This window comes from Argiope bruennichi, chromosome 8 (genome assembly GCF_947563725.1).
Source record: "Argiope bruennichi chromosome 8, qqArgBrue1.1, whole genome shotgun sequence".
In the NCBI taxonomy this organism is placed as follows: Eukaryota; Metazoa; Arthropoda; class Arachnida; order Araneae; family Araneidae; genus Argiope; species Argiope bruennichi.
In genome coordinates, this window is record NC_079158.1 from 13,458,910 (window position 1) to 13,482,325 (window position 23,416).

The 23,416-nt window shown below is 28.3% G+C and overlaps 1 protein-coding gene across 1 annotated transcript in view; it reads left to right on the forward strand.

Annotated features, from left to right (window-relative positions):
• LOC129981369 (uncharacterized) overlaps nucleotides 1-23,416 on the forward strand; it is a 102,653-nt gene that overhangs the window by 68,338 nt on the left and 10,899 nt on the right. The window contains exons 2-9 of the mRNA XM_056092194.1: nucleotides 325-546; nucleotides 3,568-3,735; nucleotides 6,479-6,856; nucleotides 13,033-13,215; nucleotides 13,358-13,527; nucleotides 14,732-14,879; nucleotides 16,298-16,434; nucleotides 19,572-19,695. Coding sequence (XP_055948169.1) covers nucleotides 325-546; nucleotides 3,568-3,735; nucleotides 6,479-6,856; nucleotides 13,033-13,215; nucleotides 13,358-13,527; nucleotides 14,732-14,879; nucleotides 16,298-16,434; nucleotides 19,572-19,695 — 1,530 coding nt within the window. The remainder of the gene's footprint in view (nucleotides 1-324; nucleotides 547-3,567; nucleotides 3,736-6,478; nucleotides 6,857-13,032; nucleotides 13,216-13,357; nucleotides 13,528-14,731; nucleotides 14,880-16,297; nucleotides 16,435-19,571; nucleotides 19,696-23,416) is intronic.

A 23,416-nucleotide genomic window follows, 5' to 3' on the forward strand; every position in this document is an offset into this window, starting at 1 on the left:
TTGGTTGGGAAAAACGCTTCTAACACCAAAGTTTACCTTTCTTAGAGAGATGCGTTCAAGTTTCAGAGAGATAATTCCCGATGCTTAAAACAGTGAATTTTTATCCTGACCGCATTATTCAAAAGATAGTTGTTAAAACATTTTGTTTTAGATAGGAAATCTGAGCTTGAATAGTTTTTATTTTATTTTACTTATGTATACTGAAATATTCATTTAAAATTATACCTGTTTGCATATGTTTTTCTCTTGTATTACTGTATTTTCTCTTGTATTTTAGATGTAAATTTTTGTTAGATTGTAAACATGCATTTTCTTTCTTTTTAGATATTGCGTATAGTGAGGCTACTTTTTGCGCCTATTCCAAAAAAGATACAGTTAAATTCAATACTTCTCCATCATCTTATGATGATGGAGACGTTGAACCATTTCTAACTGGGGAGTTACTGGATGGAAATACCACAGAGAAATGCCCTTCTACTAACAACTGCTATGCACTCTGGCAGGAAGATTATAACAACAAAAATGCCACAGTCTTTATTGCACAAGGTAAGATACTTTTTTTTTTGTTGATAAAATCGCATTATATGTATATATAATATGTTTTGCATGATTTTCATTTATGAAATTAAAAAAAAAATGTAATTTCATAATTTTTGGTCCCTTAGCTTAAAGCGCTTTCTTTTAAAAAGAAGTCCTTATAAAGTGCTTAATTATTATTATTATTATTTTTTTTTTGAGAAGTGCAAGGAAAACATTTTTTTCTTGTTCCTCTAGATGTTAAATGCGAAAAGTCGAAAGCATTTTGGTAAGTATTTGTTTGCCAGGTATATCAAGAAAGGAAACTGTAAGCCGGGATAGCCTGGTTGGTACAGCGTTGGATTCGTATCCCTTGGGCTGTGAGTTCGAAACCTGCCGGCCGAAGCTTCCGTGTACATTGTGGCTGGTGCGCGTATAAATCTGTCGTAGCCACAGATTCCTCCAAATCGGGACAGTACCACTAGGGGTACTGGTTCATAGGTGATCGTTCTCTTATTCGTATCTAAATTACGATCTGTGAATGAAATGTGTGAAATCTGCCCCTGTGAAAAGAGCCGTGACGCATGAGTTGCTAAGATGTACTCTTGGCTCTAGATGCTGCTGCTGAAACAAGAGACGGTAAAACTCGGCTTAAAATCTCTGACTTCGTCAGCGGGCTTGTCTATGACAAGTGCCATAAGCAACAAAAATAACAGAAATAAAACTAGCAAAAGAAAAGAATTCAGAGAAGGTGCCCAGTGTGAAATAGATCCAGGGGTGCCAGCATATATTAAGATAGTGCTTAGTGACATTTTTTCTCCTCATCATTTATTGAAATACTGGAATGGTGATCTCGATGGGACAGTACGGAATACTAATTATGTCATATTTGTTGAGATTCGACAACTGTTCGAATTTCATTTTTTAGATGGTGAAGAGTTTATTATATATATTATTATAGGAAACAACTTATAGGCTTGAGGAATGCGTGTTTAAGTTTTTATGTATTGTTGAAGAATACGTAGTTTGGTTTTATAAACGGAAAATAAGAATAAAGTAAGATGAATTTGATAGGCTAAGAGCTATATCGAACATAGAATAACACTTACAGTGAAACCTTTCTAGTACGTTACACATTCAGTAAACGTTTTTGTTAATATGCCATTTTCAAAGAATCCCTTGAACGACTTTTAAAAGGATTTTACAGTTCTATATTGAATTGCAATTGATTGCAGTGTGCGAGATGTTGGTCGATTGTGTACATTTCAGTATGATGACATTTTAACCTAAAACCACAAATTTTCAAAGACCATGATATCTTCGGCATTTTTATTTTATAATTTTTTTATGTCTTCATTTATTAAAAATTATTTGTTGGACATTTTCCCCAAATTTTAGTTTTTATTTAAAAAATTCTGCTAGGTCTGGTATTTTAAAATTTTTAAAGAAATAATTTTTTTGAAACTAGTTTTTCAGGTTCTGATTCTAGCATTTTATAACGATTCTTGCTTTTTCTCTTTTTGTAACTCTTCCTTGTGAAATGTATCTTCTTTTAATAAATGCAAGGATGAATTGTTACCAAAGTAAATTCTGTTATGGCCAAAAATAATTGTAATGCTGATTTATCTTGTAACAGAATAAATCGATTATTAAAATAACTTATAGGTATTTGGCTGCATTAAGAGAAAATGTGTTGTGTATAATTTAGATTTTTTATGAAGCTTAAAAGATGCATTACTTTAAAATGGTTCATCATGGCACTTATATTTTAGTTCATTCCTTTCGCAGTATTATAAACTAATTACATGACGATTCTCTTCAATTCAAGAGGAAATTTACCAGAAAAACAACAGAGGACTCTCAAATGGTTAGTGCATACATCAATGCATTTATTTGCCAATGGAGCTAGAAACTCTTTCCAGAATGCCATTGATTGTTTGAGGTTTACTAAAGACAGCATTGCAAAGGACACTTTTTTTTTTTTTTAATTATTCATTGACTTTTCATTGGTGTTTTTTTGAACTTGTGAAGATAGAGTAAGCTTTGCTAGATCAGCTTGGATTAGTTACAACCACAACAGATATATTTGCCAAATTTCTGACATATTTTTAAAAGTATTTTAGTGATCATCTTTGAAAAATAAATTTTTTGTGAGAAACCCGGATTTTGTAAAAAAGAAAAGGGTCTAGTTTTTGATTTAATTTTCAATGAGTTGAAAAAAGGATTTTGATCAAAACTTTCCAGATTCATGGGCTATTCTTCCTTTTTCTTGAATACAGTTCATTAAATTTTTCTTCTTCTTTTCTTCATTTTTATTGAGTATATATTACAAACTGCTTTGCTGTTGATATTAGCAGATTTGGATATTTCTTCAGTTTTTTCATAATAAACTTAAGAATCATTTAGAGCAGTTTCTATTCAGTGAATGAAGTAAAACAACCTGGAAGAAAAAAATAAAATAAAATACATAGATAATACAACTATCTTTTACTCTGTAAATATTAGTAGTGCATTGCAAAATTAAAAATGAAAGAAATGAGACTTTAAAACTATCAGTATGAGGAAAATCCTCTACAACAGTTGATAAAACGAATAAACTTTAATTATTTAGTAAATATTTATTACAGGGAAATTAATAAGATCCCCTCTTTTCTAATATGTAATCTGAATACTTTTTTCAGGAAGAGGAAGTCTGAGCTAATTTAATTGCAGTAATTTTATGAAAATGGGAGAAAAAGAAATAATTTGGGATATTAAATTTTGTTGAGAATCGTGATTATATTAATCTTGCAAGTAATGCTATAGGTTTGATATATTTTCAACAGATTCATGTTTGGATTACAACTAAAAATAATCCGCTTTTTAAGAAAAAGAAAACCTTTACTCACCTTTTATTTTATAGTGATTTAAATTTAAAATTTTTGTGTAGATAAAATTTATATTATATATCATTATATATTTTCATATTTAATTCATTTATCTTCAAGGATATTTGTGAATAATTTTCATTAGATCTAAAAATTTTAATAATTACTATGTATTTTAATCTAGGTTGCTGGAGTGCTGCAGAATTAGATTGTAAAGAAGATGCGTGTATTTCTACGAAAAAACCTCAGAAAGCTGTTAATAATACTACGACTAAATTTTGTTGCTGTAAAGGGAATATGTGCAATGTAAATGTTTCAGATGGATTTTTTCCTGTGGAAGAAAATGAAGCACGTAAGTTTTCTTTTAAAATATATTTTGTTAAACATTATGCATTTTAAAATTTGTTTATCCAAAAGTTTTTTAAAAAATGATTTTAGAATATCTGTTATTAATTCTATAGTTATAAAATTGAATGTTCATTGATTGTGAATTATTAATGCTCTATAGTATAGATTTTTATGTCTCGTGTATTTATCTTTTCTGGAGTTTGTCTTGTATCAAGATAACCAAATTTCTAAATTAAAAAAGGTTTGTTAAAATATAGACATGTCATCAAATTATTACTATTAATTTGGTTTTATTTAATTCTACATTAAATTAGGTGATTTTTATCTTATTTCTATTGACATAATCTAGATTATAGTTATATCATGAAAGCACCTAAATAAAAACAATTTTGTAGTTTTACAAGACTTATCTTTAATAAAAGTTTTTATATAACATTTTAAATTATTTTTTAAGAATAAAAATGATTCCCCCTTGTACTTTTAAAATCTGGAAACCCTTTTGTCAAAAATAAAATTTTATTAAAAATTACAAATCTAATAGTTTTTTGAGCAAGTAATTCGAAGAGTGGATTGCCCAAATTAATTTTTTTTTAAGTTATGAATTATTAAGATATTAAGATCTAAATTACAAAATTATCAAAGAAATTTTTCTACATTTATTTTGAAGATCAATGAATAGTTTATAAATTATTGTAAAAATCTGTTATTGTAGTGGTTTTTTTTTTGTTTGTTTGTTTAATTTGGCATAGTTATAATTCATTGCAAATTTAGCTGGACAATTTCCATAAATGATTTTAATTTCCCAATAAATTTTCAACAATACAATAAGTTGATATTCTACACACTATTGTGGTTTATGAATTTCTTAAATAGATGGCATGTCTATAGTTGTTGGATATAATTATTTGCTGTAATATTTTGATTGTTATAATGTTGTTACTATTGTTAATGTGTTTGGTATAATTTAAGCAACTAAAAAAGTGAACAGATATCCAAACACTTATATATCTTGTACTGACTATAGCTGAGGGGCTGCTGGGGATCAAATGTGAAATACATTTGAATAAAACAATTGATTATATTTTAGTATAAATCATCAAAATATAATTTAATGCTAATTAATGTATAAATGACTAATAAAAATTGAATCATAGGTTCAAAATCTGTAATTTTATTCTTTGTAAAGATGTTGTAACATTTTTTTTATTTGTTAGGCTTTATGTTGAGAAATAGTTTATTATATATTAGCACTTATCAATATCTATTATCTATTCTAAATCTATTTTTTAATTGATGTCCATGTGTTGGGTATTAAAGGATTGTTGTAAATTAAATTATTGTAATTTAATTGTAAATTATTGTAATTTAATTGTACAGCAACTGTGCAAGGATATTTTTAATAGTTAAGAAAATTAAAATCCCCTATTATGTCCATGCAAAGAAAAATTACAGTAAATAGTGTTAAAATTACAGAACTGAAAATCAAAAATTTAAAGAGTTTAATTGTAAATTTCTGCTTCCACCATTTAGACATGATGGCTGATGAATATAATTTTCAAAGTTTCGTAGTCAAGAATGAGATCGGTTATCAAAAAGTTTTCAGAAGTACCCTCAGTCAAATTACAAGGACAAGTTTAAAGAATTCTTGTAATAAAGTCTGTTGTTCATTTTTTAAAGCAGCAGGAATAGCCTCCCCAAAACTTTCTCATTTGTTTTCTGATGAAAGTGTTACCCAGAGAATGCCTTGCATGGTTTGGAGTTCAATAGTTATGAAATATTAACCTTTCACTTGAATATAGCATTTTCACTAAATTTGTTTTGTGATTTTTTGGCAATGAATTCCTGACATGCAGTAAATAATATCTAAAAATTAAAAAAAAAAACAATTGTAAAAATATTTTATGATTACAATAATTCCTCTTTAAACATTTCATATATGAGAAGGGAGTGATCACCTCAAAACTTTCACGTATATTCTTTAAAAAGGCATACATTCTTAGAAGTGTTCACCCTTGCAAACAGTTGCGAACCTTGAGTAAAGCAGCATACAATAGTTACAAAATATTAATCTTTAGAGTGAACAGCATTTTTACTGAATCTATCATATCATCCTTGGTGAGTAATTCTTGGCACACAGTTAATATTATGCAAAAATTGAATTTGTATTTTACAAGCATTTTTTTCCAACCAATCGAAACAAAAATTTGATACAAAACTACACAAAACTGTACTAACAAAATCACATATCAAATTTAATAAATTTAAATCTATATATTTTTGAGTTATAGCATTTACCTGCTTATGAAAGTACCGGCCAACGGATGTTCAAACATTTGTAGGATTTAGCTCAAAATTTGATAGGTGCATAAATCTATGTGATGAATTTTAACTATACAGCTCACACTGTTTTGTAATTATGTTAAATTAGATAACTACAAAAACCAAATATATTTACTGAATCGAATTTGTTCAAAATTTGTTAGAAATCTATGAATGTAGTGTGAAAAACCATAAATCATATTTTCAAGAACTCGCTGACATTTAAAATGTGTACATTTTTCTATGTGCTTTGTATATGAGAAAAGAAAAATGTCAAAATTATGGTATATTTTAGCTAGTATTTTTGATGAATAATTTCTTTTGCAATATTATCAGGATATAATAATGCAAATTAATTATGAAAATATTAAATTGTTGTTCATGTTCTCTTGTCACTTGTTAGTGATTTTATTTATTTATTTTTTTAGCTCCAAGATTTGTGGAACATGCTTCTTTTAATCCAATCAATATTGTGTTCATTGCTGTTGCATGTGTAATAATAGTCCTTGTGCCTGTAATCAGCTTCTTAATATACCGGGCATGTTCAACTTCTCAGAAACCTAGTCCTGACTCTGTTCATTTAATGGAGCCACCTTTACCACCTTCACCAGTCTTCAATATAGACAACCTGACAATATGTGAAAGTATAGGCAGAGGCCGATATGGTCGTGTTTTTCGTGGGACTCTCTTTAATCAATCTGTAGCAGTTAAAATATTTTCATCACAGCATCGCCAAATTTATCTAAATGAGAGATATACCTATTGTCTTCCTTTCATGGATCACGATAGCATTCCAAAATTATTAGGTTTGTTACTTATTTTTTATTAATTGTTTTTTATAACTGAAGATTTGATGTATTGGGATTTTGTAACCAAAAATAAGCCTTTTGTGTTTATATTCATTTTTTATATGAAAGCAGTATTATTTATTTAACTCCATGAGCCTGTGTGAAAATTCCAGTGCCTCAAAGTCCTGAGCCATTTTCATGGACAAAAATAGAATGAAATCATCTCTTCCTTTAAAGAAATTACAGAAGGGAACACTTACTGTAATTGAAATATGTGGTTAGTGTTTAACCCCCTGTAGATGTCGTTTGTGGTTTGAGGGAAAAGTTTACTTAATTTGTTGTTGCTGAATTTACACTCATGCATGTTTCCACGATTTTAGATACATTTTTTTTCTTCATTTTATTGTTGTTATGGAATTAAGAATAAATTTTAAAAAAACAAAATAAACTAATTAAACATAAAACTTTATTATCTTTGAATCCTCTTTGGATTTTTTTTTCTTCAGAAGTGTATTTTCTTACTTATCAAGCATGAAAACATTTGATGATAAAGTTCATTTTTTAGAATTAAAGCATATGAAAATTATCATTAAGTCTTCAATGAATGGGAAACTATTTGGGGAAACTATGGGAGCAAAAATCTTGAAAATGGAATCTTGTTTTTAATTATTAAATAAAATTGGGTGTGCTTTTATATGCTTTTTGAAATTCATCAATATTTTTACAAACTTTATAGTTATAGTGCAATATTAAGCAAGATGTTTGTGGCTTGAAAAATTGAAATAAATTCAATGAAAAGGTTAAAAAAATGTACCATTAAAATGTATTATTGTGACAAAATAATGCAAAATTATTCTGCCACTATAACATTTAAAACAAATTTTCAATTTCCTACTATCAGCAATAATATAGAATGCAGCTTGTAAAAAAATGTTTCCTTTCTGCATTGTATGTTTAATTCCCTAAAAACTGATTCAGTAAAAATGATCATGAAGAGTATCTTTAAGTTTTACATTTATGATCATTATATCTTAAATTATCATTTTATTCATTCTTATAAAAATTCTATTACATAATCTTGTAGAATTCTTACAGTAATTCAAATTTATCGCTGGATTAAAATTAATATTTTCTATTTTATTTCATAATTAAGACATGATAAATTTTATCCCAAACAGTAACATTTTTGTATTTGTATAAAATAGTGAAGTTTGACAAGTAAGGTAATAATAAGATTATCAGTACATTTTGTACATATGTAGACATTTCTCAATTGATTCATAACTTTTCAATTATTTTCATAGAAGTTTCTTCAAAATTAAAATTGAATGCATCAAATGTTCCTTTATTTTTAGATATTATGCATTAATTATGAAAATTTATGGAAAAAAATAGTAATAATCGATTTTTTTTATTTAATATCTAATTGGGATTTCGGTAAAACAATAAATTTGGGAAAACTGATTTGTTATTAAATAAGATATCAGAAAAGAAAACACGAGTACAAAGATTTCGAAAAAATATTTGTGTAATCATAGTCAATAAAAATAAATAAACGAAGAGAAAGGAAATAAATTTTTTAATTGATAAACATATTAAAAATGTTAATATTTTATGCTTAAAAAAAGACTGAAAAACTCATGGCAGTTGTAATAAAATCTTTAAAAAAAATCCAATCATTGAATATAGGTTTTCTTAAGGGATAAATGATGTTTCATTCCCTTATTTACTATCTGATGTTCTTTTCCTTCACACTCATAGCATGACTTGAAAAGCTATTCATCAATCATTACCAGGGGTAGCAGAACCCCCATATGTGGTGTGTTCTGTATGAAGTGCCTTTCACTCCTTAAATTCATATAAACATGCGAAAGCACCTGTGTCAGGCCCCTGTGTAACAGGGCAGTTTTGGGGAAGTTAGGGGCTCACAGGGTTAAGTAACATATTTATTTATTGTTTTTTTAACTCATATTTTTATTTCAATCATTATATTTTGTATTCTCTGAAGTATTCATATTGCCATATATTTCTATAATTGGAAGAACAGTAAATATGAAAGTTAAATTATTATATGACAATGGTTTACACATCAAGATTGAAAAAGTATTTTTAGATATGCAGTTTGTAGTTTATAGAATGGGTTTTCAATTTTTTTTATTTATGGTTCTAAGCAGGTAATTTTTTTGTACTTTAAATCCTGCAAATATTGTTTGTTTTCAACAAATTGATTAGAAGTTTAACAGGTAATGGGCTTAGGTGTCATATATTTGCTACAGTAGCAGTTTAATAGAAATTAAATAGGCAAGAAAAAAGTTAATTTGGCTTGTGGAGAGTTAGGTTTAAGTCTAAAGAAATAAAAATAAGATAAAACTATCTAAGTCTGTGTATTTTCAATAGGCGGTTCAAGGTCACATTTTCTACTTCGTTATTGGGTTCTGGTATCAGTAACGCAGTAGAAAATGTGACCTTGAACCGCCTATAGAAAATACACAGACTTTAATAGTATTGGAATTATTGTTTTTGGAAGGAGCTGAGAACTGGAATTTATAAAAAATTCTAAGTAAAAATTTTATTGAGTAAAAGATTGTTTCAGAAACTGAAAAAACTGTTCCACCAATAAAGAATTATTCCAAAGATGATGTAAAACATCTAACTAAATGCATGAATAATGATCTAAAGCTCAAGGAATCATAATTAATGAAATTGAAAATGGACCTATCGTACATATATTTACTTGATACTGCAAAAGGAATATGGAACAAATTATACTGTGTGCATGAGCAAAAGTCTGAAGTAAGTATGCACAATGCAAAAAAAAAAAAAAAAACCCCACTACCTATGATGGGGAGAAAATGTGTGAACATATTTCTAGCTTAGAAGAAATTAGAATGCAATTAAAACAGTCTAAGGAAAGTATATCTAGCCAGATGTTCCTCTCTGAAGTTTTGATGGGTTTATCTGCAGATTATCAATATCTTATGAATGCCTGGGAATTTACCTGTTGATAAAATATTAATGAACTTTTAAGTAGATTATCGATCAAAGAAGAAAGAGTTAAAAGTACAATGACTCAAAGAGAAAATGTTTTCATAAGTAAGAAGTTCCTAAAACATGAATATGTGAACAAAAAGTATTCAAAATTGTAGTATCTGTCATAAAAATGAAAATTTAGTAAGGAACTGCTGTATAAAGAAAGATTTTAATTTAATGTTCTGTTTTAACTGTGGGAAACGAAATCATAAAGCGAAAGTTTGTTACATTATATCTCTCTCTCTCTCTCTCTCTCTCTCTCTCTCTCTCTCACACACACACACACACACACACACACACACATAAAAGAACTGCAAAATCTTATGAAATTAAAAATTGCTAATGGGAATTTAATAGATGTTTTTGACAGAAATTGCATCAAATGTTTTGATTGGAATATAAGGAATTGGCATTCTAGCGAGTTGAAAATTTTTTTATATTTTCCTGATTTAAAACATAATTTCATTTCGGTTTGCTAAGTGATAAAGAAAGGCTGCCCAGTCAAACTGTGTGGAAATATTTGTAGAATCATGAACAACAAGGAAATTAAATTTCTTGAAAAAGAGAAGGAAAGTTATGCTAATTAACATTAAAAATTTGTGTACTTGGAATATATGTCAAAGGGCAGATAAGTTGTTTACTTGCCATAAGAAGCTTATCCACAAAATATTGTTCAAACAGAATATTTTTTTGAAGATTAAGGAATAGAATATAAAGATTGTAAAGAATTTTGTTGTGAACCAGAAATTCTTGTTGAAATTCTTCTTATAAAAATGCTGCCAATTATATTAAAGAAATCATCCCTGCTGATGTTTGTTATTCTTTTGAAAAACTGTCAATTGGATGAGCAAGGTACTTTGTGTTATGAAAGATGATTATAGGCAAATTCCTGCATATATATTCCTCAACAAAATGGGAGAATTGAAAGAACAATGACATAATTAGAAAGAAGCATGCTTTATGCCAATAACATGAAGACAGAATTTTCAGCTAAAGCTGTCAATACTGCTGTATTTGTGTACTGCTGTATTCCTGTGACCTTTCAAAACATTTTATTGGAAAATATAATGAAAGGGAAATTTATGAAGAGGATTTCACTAGCAGAGAGAATAAAAAGCAGAATTATGAATGACGGAAAAGTTTCAATCTGAAGTCTATGACTCCAATGATGAGGAAACTAATAAGTAAATAGAGAAACAGAGAACCATAAAAATCTCCAAAAAAAATGTTAAGGTTTTAAACTATATAAAACTTAGTTTTACTGCAGAAGCTATTGATCCTTCTATTTTCAATAAAGCTATCCAGAATCCTAAATGCATAGAATCGGTAACTCATTGGGGGAGGGATGAAAATTCGAAGGTGATCCTTCATGAAATAAAACAATTATTGATACTTACTGGGTATTTAGAAGCAAGAAAGATGAGACGAAGAAAATATTTTAGTTAGAGATTTTCAAGAGATAACATCACCAGAGCTTTATGCATTATTTGTTAGTTTATCTATTTTTAGAATGTTAATATCTTTTATTTCACGAAAGGAGTGATAGGTAGTTTAATGTTCCATCTGCTTTTCTAATTGAAGATCTGGGGCATTAAAATCCTCTGAGCATGCTAACATTAAGAAAAGGGGGATATTAAAATTAAATAAGGTGTTATATGGATTGAAAGAGGCTTACATTGCTGAAGTGGACAATTTAATGCTTGTTTAATAAAGGAATAAAGTCAAGTAAAGAACAAATTTCAGTATTTTTAATTTTTTTTTAATTGTCATGTTAATATATTTTGATGTTTTTCTGACTGATTATAAAAAATAAATCAATAAAGAAAGAAATTCGGTATTGTTGATTGATCAGGAATGAATTCCTTAGACTTCTCAAAGTTGAATAACTATTTAGGGATAGAAATTTAAAGAAGCCACAATGCAACCAAAATTTACCAAGAAAGGATGATGAAGGTTTTAGAAAGATTTCAAATGAATGATTGCAAAGGTCCAAAAATACTATTAGAAAAGGGACTTGCAGATTCTCTCCCCTCCCCCACAGAAAAAAAAAAAAAAATTGTGAACAGAAATATCCCTTATAGTGAATTAATTGGTAGCTTAATGTTTATATCATTATGAAGTAGACCAGATATTACATTAAGATTAGCTGCTGAAATAGACTAGAATATAATTGTTGGGAAACTATTTTTAGATAATCAAAGATTAAGACTAAGCAATAATTATCAGTAAGCATTGGAAGCACATAGACACACATTTCTCTATATCAAAGGTTTAGTTGAAAAATTTATTGAAATAGAATATGTTTTTACTAAAGATGATGTTGCTGATATCTAGAAGTCTCTAACATTGACTATATTTTCTGGTTAACAATTAAAAAAAAAAAATGTGGGAGTTTAAAATTTGATTATTATACAAAGTATTAGTAGGAGTTAAGTGTATGTATGTGCTTGTTATATTTCTGTATTATTACGATGCTATGAATAATGTAACTATTTAGTGTATTTGTAGAATGTCTACTATTTAGCATTGAATGTTTGCTATTGCGTTTTCTATATGTACAGTTTTATAATTAAAGTAAAAAATTGAGTGAGAGTATGAAAATTATAAATTATTATATGGTAACAATTTACATATCAAGATCAGAGAAATATTTTCATATGCACAGTTTGTAGAGTATAAAATATATCTTCAAGTTCGTAATTGTTATTTATGACACTAAATCTTTTAATGATCTAAAATCCTGTAAATATTATTTATATTTAATAAGTTGATGAAAAGTTTAACAGTCAGGTCTCAAACTAAGTTGCTTGTTCTTTTTGAAATGTTCTAATTTCTTTACCAGTACTATTTACTTTTAGGGTTTGAAGTTAAATTTTTAGATTATGCTATTTTTTTTTATAAAATACTTCTCTATATAATTTACTGATATTAGTATACTTATAATGCAATAAACTGACTTTGAATAACTAACAGAGAATCTTTGAAGGGTGAAAGATAATGCAAAAACTATAAGGTTGACTATAAAAGGTGCATTGTATTGAATTTGGTAGCAAAGTTTTCAAATTTTTTAGGGATGGGGTGACATTTTGAGGATTTAAATGATTCAAATTGAATAATAATTCCAAATTTTACATTATTTTGACATGTATAATTGCATTTAATAGGTGCAGAAGAGCGTACTGGCCCAGATGAACGCCTCGAGTACTTATTAGTCCTATCTTACGCACCATTAGGCTGTTTACAAGATTTTTTAACCAATAACATTATTGATTGGAGTACATTCTGTACAATGGCGCGAACTATAACTGAAGGTCTTGCTCATATGCACTTGGAAATCAGAAAAGATGGTAATGTTTAGTCCTTTGATTTTGATTTACTTAAAATCTCAAACTTAAACCTTTGGTTTTGATTTTTTTATCCTTGACTCAACTTATTAGTATTTTTAGTGTGGATTGTATTTTCTAACATAATTTTGCAATATTTTTCTAGATAAAATTAAGATGTGCATTGCTCATAGAGACTTGACATCAAGGAATATCATCATTAGACAAGATAAAACCTGTATGGTGTGTGATTTTGGATTCGCTATTTGTATATCAGGCTCAAAATATTATGTTAATGGTGAGGAACAGCTTGCTGAATCCACTTCACTTATGGATGTAAGATAATTTTGGAGTTCTCATTTCTTTTTATTTTAGCTTTACTAACTGTTTATTTTGTTTATTGTTTAATGGAAAGGAGAAATTTAGTCAGTATTTTAAAATTGTAGGCGAAATATGATTGTAGCCAAATCTTAATGTGTTCTTATTGCAATGATTTAAAAAACTGCAAAGTAGTTGAAAGTTTTAATTCAATTTTTTGCAGAGCCTATAGTATTAATTCTGAAAACAATTAAGAATTTTTTATTGCTAGTTTCTATGTTGTTTTAGAAGATATTATTAATGATTGAAAGAGTATCCCTCTTATTTTAAAATTGTCAAACTATACTTTATTGTTTGCAAAAGTTATTTAATTGTGGTAACTGTTTATTATTAATGTTTTTTGTTTGCTACAAATGACTTTTTTTTTCACTTTATTAATAGAATTTCTTTAAATAATTTATGATTCAGTGTTAAATTATGTAATTAATAATAAAAGAATGCATAAGTTTTACTTTTCCATTGCTTTAATTGCCTTTTATTATTATTGCCCCAATATATTAAATAATAATGATTTAATATATTGCTTATCTTGGACAGTGAATGTGTTAAAATTGAAATATTAGGTCTTGTATTTAAAAACATTACAGTGATTAATATTGATTTTTATTATATAACAATTTCAGGCATATAAATTGCTTTTGTTTCCATGAAAACAATGTGAATGATGTATAAATCCACTAGAAAATAAATAGAAAGAACAAACTATTTTTTCCAAGAAAAGTATGTCAACAGTGCACAAATCCATAAGGGAAGAAGGGAGGAAATATATTTGGTGTTGCTATCAGTTGTTTTTATGAGATACTAAATCCATATTCTTTCTAATAAATTCTCAAGACACTCTCACTTAAATAAGAAATAGATACTTCCATGGCAAATAACCATACTTGAAAAGATTAGAGAGGAGGAGACTAAAAGAATGCAATTGAAATTCTTTATCTAGGAAATTACAAATAAGCCTCCTCCCCCCCCCCCCAAAAAAAAAAACCCATTTATGTTTTAATATGAAGATTTAATTTTTTTTTCAAAGAATGGAATGTTTTTTGTGAATAAAGCATTTTTTTTATTATTATTATTGTAACACAAACTTCCCTTTCCTGAAATTTTCTTTCTGTTTTATTATTTGAATGTTATTGTGTATTGACATAATTGTTTTTAAATATAGGTGGGTACTTTGAGATATATGGCACCTGAAGTTTTAGAAGGAGCTGTGAATTTAAGAGATTGCGAATCATCTTTGAAACAAATTGATGTTTATGCTCTAGGTTTAATATTATGGGAATTGGCCACCCGCTGTTCAGATCTTTTTCAGGGTAAGTTTTATGCTTTTTTCTTCTTTATTTTAAAGATTAAAAGGATATATTTTTAATTAGTGTTAATTCTCATTATGTTTCTTACTGGTTTAGCTTAACTATTTTATAATAACTAAACAGTTTTTAGTTTCATTGTAATTATTGACCATTACATCATCATTTGAAAAAACAAAAACAAAACAAGATAGTATCTTCATCTCCACAGCACATAAATGTTATTATTGAAAAATGGAAGTACTAATGCTCAATTTAGAAGACAGAACTTATTGTTTTGACTTCTGATAAATTATCTTTCTGAGAAATAAACAAAAAAAAAAAAAAAAAAAAAAAAATGCCCAAAATTGTTCTAAACTTTAATATTATCTATGCTTTACTTTTATCAACATCTTACTTGGGCTCATTTGAAATCATAAGTAAATAAACCAATAAACTAATATTATTTTTACATATTGAAAGAAAAATTAGGATGTGCCATTTTCATTCATCTTATTTGGTATGCTTATTCAGCCATTTGATAAGATGCATATTTGTAAAAATTGGTGCAATTTCATTTTAAATATTTTTCTCCCCCCCCCCCCATCCACACACTTATACATATGTGTCTGTATTGACTGACTGAAATTGATTACTTTTTTAAAAGGTTTAATTTTAGAATTAGGTGTTGATGCAGTTAGTGTTTTATAAAACACTAACTGCATCAACTTTACTTATTGAACTTGATTATTACTTACTTCACTTATTGAAATTGATGTTTTTTTATTCTTCAAACCAATAAATAAAGTGGAAATATTTTTATTTTTTATTTGGGATATTTTTAGTAATTATATGTGCAAATAATATTTCTTCATTTCAAAATCGTGGGTTCCTAAGTTGATACTTTCAAGAAAATCTATTTCTTATATAAAATAGGACTATCTTATATAATATAGTATCACAACTATTTTAACTTTATGGAAATTTATATTATATTTGGACAGACAATTACACAAATCTAAATTATATGAATATTGATAGTATTTTGATGTTTGCAGATTCATCAGTTCCGTCTTATCTAAGTCTCATTTCTGTCTGTGGAGGAATTAAAAAAAAATAATATTAATAAAATTCAACCTCTGTTGGCCAGCAGACGGCCAGTTCAGTTGGCCAGCTTCATCTGCACGCCATGCCACTTCGACAAATCACGAAGAAGCAGTCCTGTTGTTACACACACACACACACAATATTATAATTTGCTTATTTGAAAAACTTATAGTTTTATATTTTATGTAGCAAGCAAACAATTTATCTGGGTTCTGCTAGTATTAGAAGAAATTTATAGATATATTAATGTATATTTTTCAAATTTCATTTATTAAATATTAATGAATTTTGCAGTGAAATTCTTCTGTGCGATGAAACCCTTTTTTTGTTTCCTCTAGGGGTGGATGTTCCTGAGTATAAAGCTCCATTTGTTGCTGAAATTGGTAATCATCCTTCAATGGAACAGATGCAGCATCTGGTTGTAAAACGAAAGGCTCGGCCTCTTTTCCCAGATATATGGAAGGACACAAATCCTGTAAGCAATTACAACTCTCTTCTGATTGTTAGATTGAAAAAATGTTTATTATATAAGCTTATTCAATATCGTCATATTTCCAATTATTCAAATAGTAATAAGGCATTACTTATGACGTTCTGTTGTCTAAAATTTAAACGTAGGACTTAATTTTTAGGTCACATAAAATAAAATATTTTGGTTTAATTTTAGGTGAATGAAAATGCAGCATTTATGTAAAGATAAAATAATTAAATTTCTATTTAAATTATTGAGAAGAAATAAGGAAAAATTAATGTATTTTGATTTCTTACATTTTATTACTAAAAATTTGTAAATTCTTAAATGAATTCTGGAAGAGTTCTTGAAAGTAAAACATGCTTAGCAGATCTTAAGCTAACTATGGCCTGAATGATAGTAGTTAGAGATTTGAATCATCCAGGTTGGCTTAATGCTTTAATGATTTTATGAAAATTATCATATGATGCTTTCAGCACAACTCTTTTGGTATAGCTGGATCATAGACTGCTCTTAGAAGCAGCTCATTGTGAATCTGGAATATTTTTTCAAAACATCAAACTTTTATCTTTTTTTAATAAGTTTTTAAATAACATTATAACTATTTTAAATGATATTCCTATTGTAAATTCATGATATTTCAGTATTGCATCAATTATTTATTTTGGAAGATTAATAAAAATAGTTGCTAACATGTATTTTCAGATAGGTAAAATGTATGTGATAACTTTCTAATTATTGATTTGTTGAGCTAAAGCTTACCTCTTATTAGAAGTTTATACCAGTAAGGAACTAATTTTGAAAATTAAACATTGGTGTATGTAGTTTTGCTAAGGGCTTTTATATTTTCATTAAAGGATAATTTCTTGTCAAGCAATCTCAAATATTTATTTTTAATTATTCTGGGAATGAAATAACTTAGAGTTAGGACCTAGGATAAAGCAAATATATTTTTTCTCCCTATTTGGGGGGGGGGGGAGGAAGCACACTTCCATTTCATAAGATGAACTAATTTTTCCAGTCAAATAGTTAAAAGTTTTGCCAGCAAAATGCAGAATTCGTATATACATATTAATTAACAATATATGTGTTGTATTGTATATTTTGTATTGCAGTTTGAGGAATTTTACATTGTTTTAAGATTATGGTATTTTCTATGAAAATTGCTAAATTACTTTAAGAATAGCATTTACATAGGTATTAAAAAAATTGGGGGAGAACAGATTTTCCTGAACTCGGCACTAACAGAGTGCATAATTTTGAAATAAGGTTCTTAAAAATTGCTTAATTTTCTTGAGAAGTGCAGAGGCAGCATTTTATTCGTTTTGTTTCCCCACATGTTGAATACGATAACTTGAAAGCATAGTAAATAAAGCTTGTTTATGAGGTGTATAAAGAAACAAAACCAAGAAAAGAGAAGAATTCAGACACGAATTCCGGGGTGAAATAGCTCTAGGGCTTCCAACACTTATTAAGATAATGCTCACGAGCCCTTTTCTTCAACAACGTGCATTCCGTTTATTGAAATACTGGAATAGTTATCCGGGAGGGGCAGTACGCAAGGTCACATATGTGTACATGTACAATAGTGCTTAATTTTTTTTTTATTAGGGTGCTTAAAAATTGGTTAAAAGTACTTAATTTTTGCAGCAGTTTCTCACTATGCACCTTGACTAAAGATTGGTTTGGGGGTTGAGATTTTATTACTATTGTGCCAAAATTTATCTAAGGCTTTGCATCATCTAGAAAAATATACTTGTTGTTTACAAATCTTGATATTATCTCTCCAAATAAAAGTTGTAAAAAAAATTGGACTCTCTGTAACAATTCCCAGTGATATTAGCTACATATAAGTAATTCTTAGCCAGAATTTTTGTTTATATAACTTATGATCAAGAAGTATGTATTTATGTCTGAGAGTGATGGCTAAAAGCACATCAAAATTTTGTTTTAAAATTTCATTATTAGGTGATTTTTTTTATAAACAAATTGTTTGTGTTTTAAAAGAATGCCAAGATAGCAGTAGCGAAATGGTTGAATTTTAATTAAAAAATTAAAATTGTTTGTGGATTATTGATTACAACTTATTGCATTAACATGCCAATCTTCATTTTAGATATTCTATATGAAGTATAGGAAATACATTTAAAAATATTTTGCAGAGAAGAAGTGCATTGTATCATTGTTGCTGTCTTGAAAACGACTTGCCAAAAATAATGTGGCTAAAAATTTAGGAGTTTTACTTGCATCTTCTGGGACATTTTATTTTTTAAATGTTGATTTTTGAAGTACTCTGTTCATTTAGTACAATTTATTCAGGAAATTCTAATTCTTTTCTGTATAATTCTGGATTTTTTTAATTCAAGACCTTTGAAGCTGCTGTGATTCGAAATATAGGCTAATGTATGCAACTTGTGTGTTTGAAGTTGTATATGTTGGCCAATTGGTGTAGTGATGCTTTTTGTTTTTGAAAGTGGTATTTTTATATTTTTTCTTAAAAGGGCAAGGTGTTAGTTTGTTCTTGGATGATTCAAGGAACTGTTTTTCAGATATCCCTGTGAAAGTAACATTTATTAAAATTTCAATGAAATTATGAATTAAATTATCTATTATTCTTAATAATATAATTTAGACATAAATGAAAAAAATCTCAAATATAAGAAGAAAGTTTAAACTTTAAAATATCAATAAACACAAACGAAATTATTTATAAAAAAATACCAGCCTTATTTGACAGTTTTAAGGAGTAGGAAATTAAAAATAAAATTTTTGTGGCTTATTCAAAGTAACTAAAACTTATTAATCACTAGAGTCCATGACTTAGCAATTACTTGTCTTGAAATAACCAAATATTTTATGATCAAGATAAGAGACCTTTCACACTCAAGTATATACTTTAAATTTTCTCCTTTTAAATAAATATGTTTCCGATGAAAATCGCTTTTCCCCCCGTTATTCCCAATGCTGCCACATGGCAAAGAGGAAATAAAATAAGGCTTTTCAAAGAAACTATGTTATTTTTGAAAATATGTAGTTCTTATAAGAAAGTGCAGTTAAAATATTGAAAGCCATTTCAAAGCTTTACTTTAAAATGTTTTTAATTGTTTATACCTAAGAATTACTGAACCTTCTTATTTCAGGCAATTAGAGCACTGAAAGAAACAATAGAAGATTGCTGGGATCAAGATGCTGAAGCAAGACTAACAGCTCTTTGTGTAGAAGAAAGACTATCTGAATTGCCTACGTTATGGGATCGACATAAAGGTTGGATGCAATGTTTCATAAAATTTGACTCGGAGTGGATTTTTTATGTTTCTTAATATATAAACTTTAAAGCATACAGCATTTTTTAAAGAGAAAATATAAATTGTAATCCGGAATACAAATGTTAAAATTTTTCTGGAAATCAGAATCATTGTCTGCTCCTTTTTCTCTCACATGCACACAACTTTCATACTTATCTCCTTCATAACTTTATCTTATTTACAAACTAATTCATACTTTAGATTTCTCTTCCTTTTATTAACTAACTAATACCATTCTCGTAGAAGTATGAAAAACAGATGTTTGCATTTCATTTTTTATCTATTAAAAAATTAAGTTTTGAATGTATTTTTCAGTTTCTTACAATTGAGCCATAAGAAAATATTTTCATAGTTGAATGTACTTTCACAAGATATTTTTTAATATCTACACATAATTTTCCAAAATTAAATAACTTATTTATATTGCATATCTTATAATTTGTTGGAAGTAATTGATTTACAGAAATGAAATATTAATGACAAATGCGTAGTATTCAAAATTATTTTTACATTTATTTAGTAAAATGTTATTTGTATATTTGAATCCTCTGTATGCAACTGGTAATATTTTTGCATTGCATTTTAACAATAGAATGTTTAAAAATTTTTTTCTGACAATCTTTCAAAAAATTAATTTTATTTTATGTATTCTAATGTATTCATTGATTTCTTGTTCCAGTGTGCCTCATATATTCATTTTATGTTTTAAGAGAATCTAAGAGATTTGATTATTCTAAGAAATGTATTAGAAAATTAGGCAGAGGTTATTGTCAGACTCTAATGTATAATTTTTTACGGAAGGGGGGGGGAATCTATAATTTTTAAAATTATTATGAATTTTAAGAATGATGATAGCAAACTATACCAAGTTGGCTTTATAACATTTGCCTTAAAGTAAAAAAGCCTGGAAGTTAACTCCCCCCTCCCAGGGGGAGGGAGAATCTGCATCTTTGCTTAATTTATGGAAAACTGGAAATTGTTTTAATCTCTGTATTTACATGTCTGAAGATTTATTTGAAGTCTTCATCAATTTTCTGTTGGTGCTTAGGTATTGAGATTAATGTTAAATGTAGTACAAATTAAGAAAAAAAAAGTTGATTGTGAAATTAATTTTTTTAGGTAGAATAATTTTGTATATCATATTTGAATGAAATTAGCTGTTCTAATTAAAGTCATTGGCAGCATCTTCATTAACTTAAGCTCATTCCATTATCAATGTCTTTTGGAACATTGGTGGATGATGTACAATTCACAGAGTACTTTGTTCCTACATCTTTTTCTTTGTAGCATTTACAGGCAGTATTAATGAAGCAGTTCTTGTGAGGTTTATTTACTTATCGATCTGCAGTTTGTGCTATATTGCCTTTCAACTTGCCCAATTGATGTTCTCAGTAATGTCCTCAATGTAATTATTTTTCTGTTGGTGGAAGTGCAACCAGACTGAAGCTGCTTTACTTTAGAAGTTAGGTATAAGTTACGAAACTAGCCTCATTTAGAGAATAACAGGGGTGTTTGTGCTCCGGGGAAACCCCGGAATTCCGGGGATTTTGAACTTCGATCCCCGGAATTTCCGGGGATCGTCGTTCAAAAGGAAGTAGGAATAATAATGAATTATTTATTTTGATCTGGGTAATTTTGTTTGCTTTTAAAGCAGAAAACGCAAGGTCAGTGTGTGTGGTGAAAACTTTTCCTTTCTTTCTCCAAAGGCAGTGATAATGCGTGAAAAGGGAGAAAAAACTTTTTTGTTCTTTCCTTATTGCGAGTTATGACTCATTCCCCCGGTTCTCGGACATTCTCTTCTGGATTCTTTTCGGCAAGTAGGCGCGGCAGAAAAAAAAGGGGGAGACTTCGTTCGACCAGATGTGCGATAACGTGACTCTGGGTTCAAAGGTCTTATCTCTACTGGCGTGGCGCCAATAAGTAGAGAAGGGGATTTTTCGCCGTATTAGCTATTTGTCATTGATCGCTTCGGAACTTTTTTTTCTTCGCTGTGTAAAATTTTCGTTTCATTTATTGATGCACGTGTAAATTTTTCGTTTCGCTTATTGAAATATTTTTTTATTTATGTACGCAAGAGAATTTCATTTAGAAATTTCAGCATATGAAACAGAAATTACCCCTTAAAAATTCATATCTAATTAGTTTTACAGCATTAGATCCAGAGCTAAGAGGTAAAACCAGTACAATATTAGCTTTTGAAAAATTATCATCTTTTATGTCCCATATTTTTAGTGATAATGAAAAGTCAAAAGTAGAAGCTGAAATAAGGTTATACCAGAGTGATATTGATATCACCAAAGAAATGCTCTACACATCTGATGAAAGTGGAAATCAAGTCAAGTGTACAATTGATAAATATTGGTCTAAAGTTTTTAATTTAAAAGATGATTTCACAAATGATTATAAGTATCCTACATTGGCTAAATGGGTCAAAGCCTGCCTTAGCTGCTTCCATGGCCCATTAGTGGAAAGTGCATTCAACTTAATGGATACACTTGTCACTGACTATAGAACCTCTCTTAAGATTGATTCCCTAGATGCAGTGCAGACTATTAAATATGATTTAATGGCTTCTAAAGAAACCTCATGTGAAAAATATGGCTCAAAAAATCCAATGACTGATCCAATTCACAAAGATCTCTTACTGAATATGAACAGAAGTTGGAAAACATATCAAGAGGACTTAAAAACATGTATTTCAGATGAGTCACCTATAAAAGTCTCTGAAAAACCTTCTACATTAGCAGAAAAGCAAACTGCTTCTACCTCTGCATGTGCAGTTCTCGAGGAAATTTCTTCAACTGTAAATGAGGATAATAAAAGTCAACCTTCCTGCAATTATGAAGTACACCACAAAAGAAAGACAAGCCCACAAACATCAGAAAATAAAAAAAAAGCAGCAGAAATTAGATAATTTTTTTTAAAAGAATTAATTCAGGTAATTTAAAAGATTTGCATAAAATGTAGTAGTTTATATGTTTGAAAATTTATAGTTATTAATTTTGCAAAAAAAGTAATTCATTGAACTTTTATAATTAGGTCATTCAATACTTCATAATTGTAATTTTTCATTTCTCCCCCCCCCCTTCTCGAAACTCCAAAATGCCGGTAGTAAGTCCGTAAAAGTTTCAGGGGATTTTTTGGGGTCCCACAAACACCCCTGGAATAAGATTACAAAGACGATACAGCATGTAAGGTAACATGATTTCCTTACTGGCAGCATTTTGTATTTCTGTATCTTTATCAAGAAGCTTATTGAATTTCATTTCCCCTTTTTGAAAATGTCTGATGTCAAGTCTGTCTACTGAAAATGTATAAAAACAATATATATCTTTGGCATCTTGAAATGTGCTGGGATATAGAAAAGATTTGATTTTTCTTTCTACTTTTCATCAAAAACAGTCAATTACTTTCATTAGCATTAAAGCACTAAGAGTAATTAATAGGAGGTCTCTTCTGCTACTACAATCGGATAGATTGTATTTATTTTCACAGTTTTACTGATAACTGTTGTTTCATTTACAATTTCTTCTGCTGTGTTATTTTCATTAAAAATTATTAAATTAATATTAAAATGAAGCACTTTTTTACTGTCTTCATTTGAGAGGAATTTTTCTTTTTGAAATATATTCAGTAGTGTTTTAATTACAGAAGAGCTTGGCAGATTTTTAGCTCTTTTC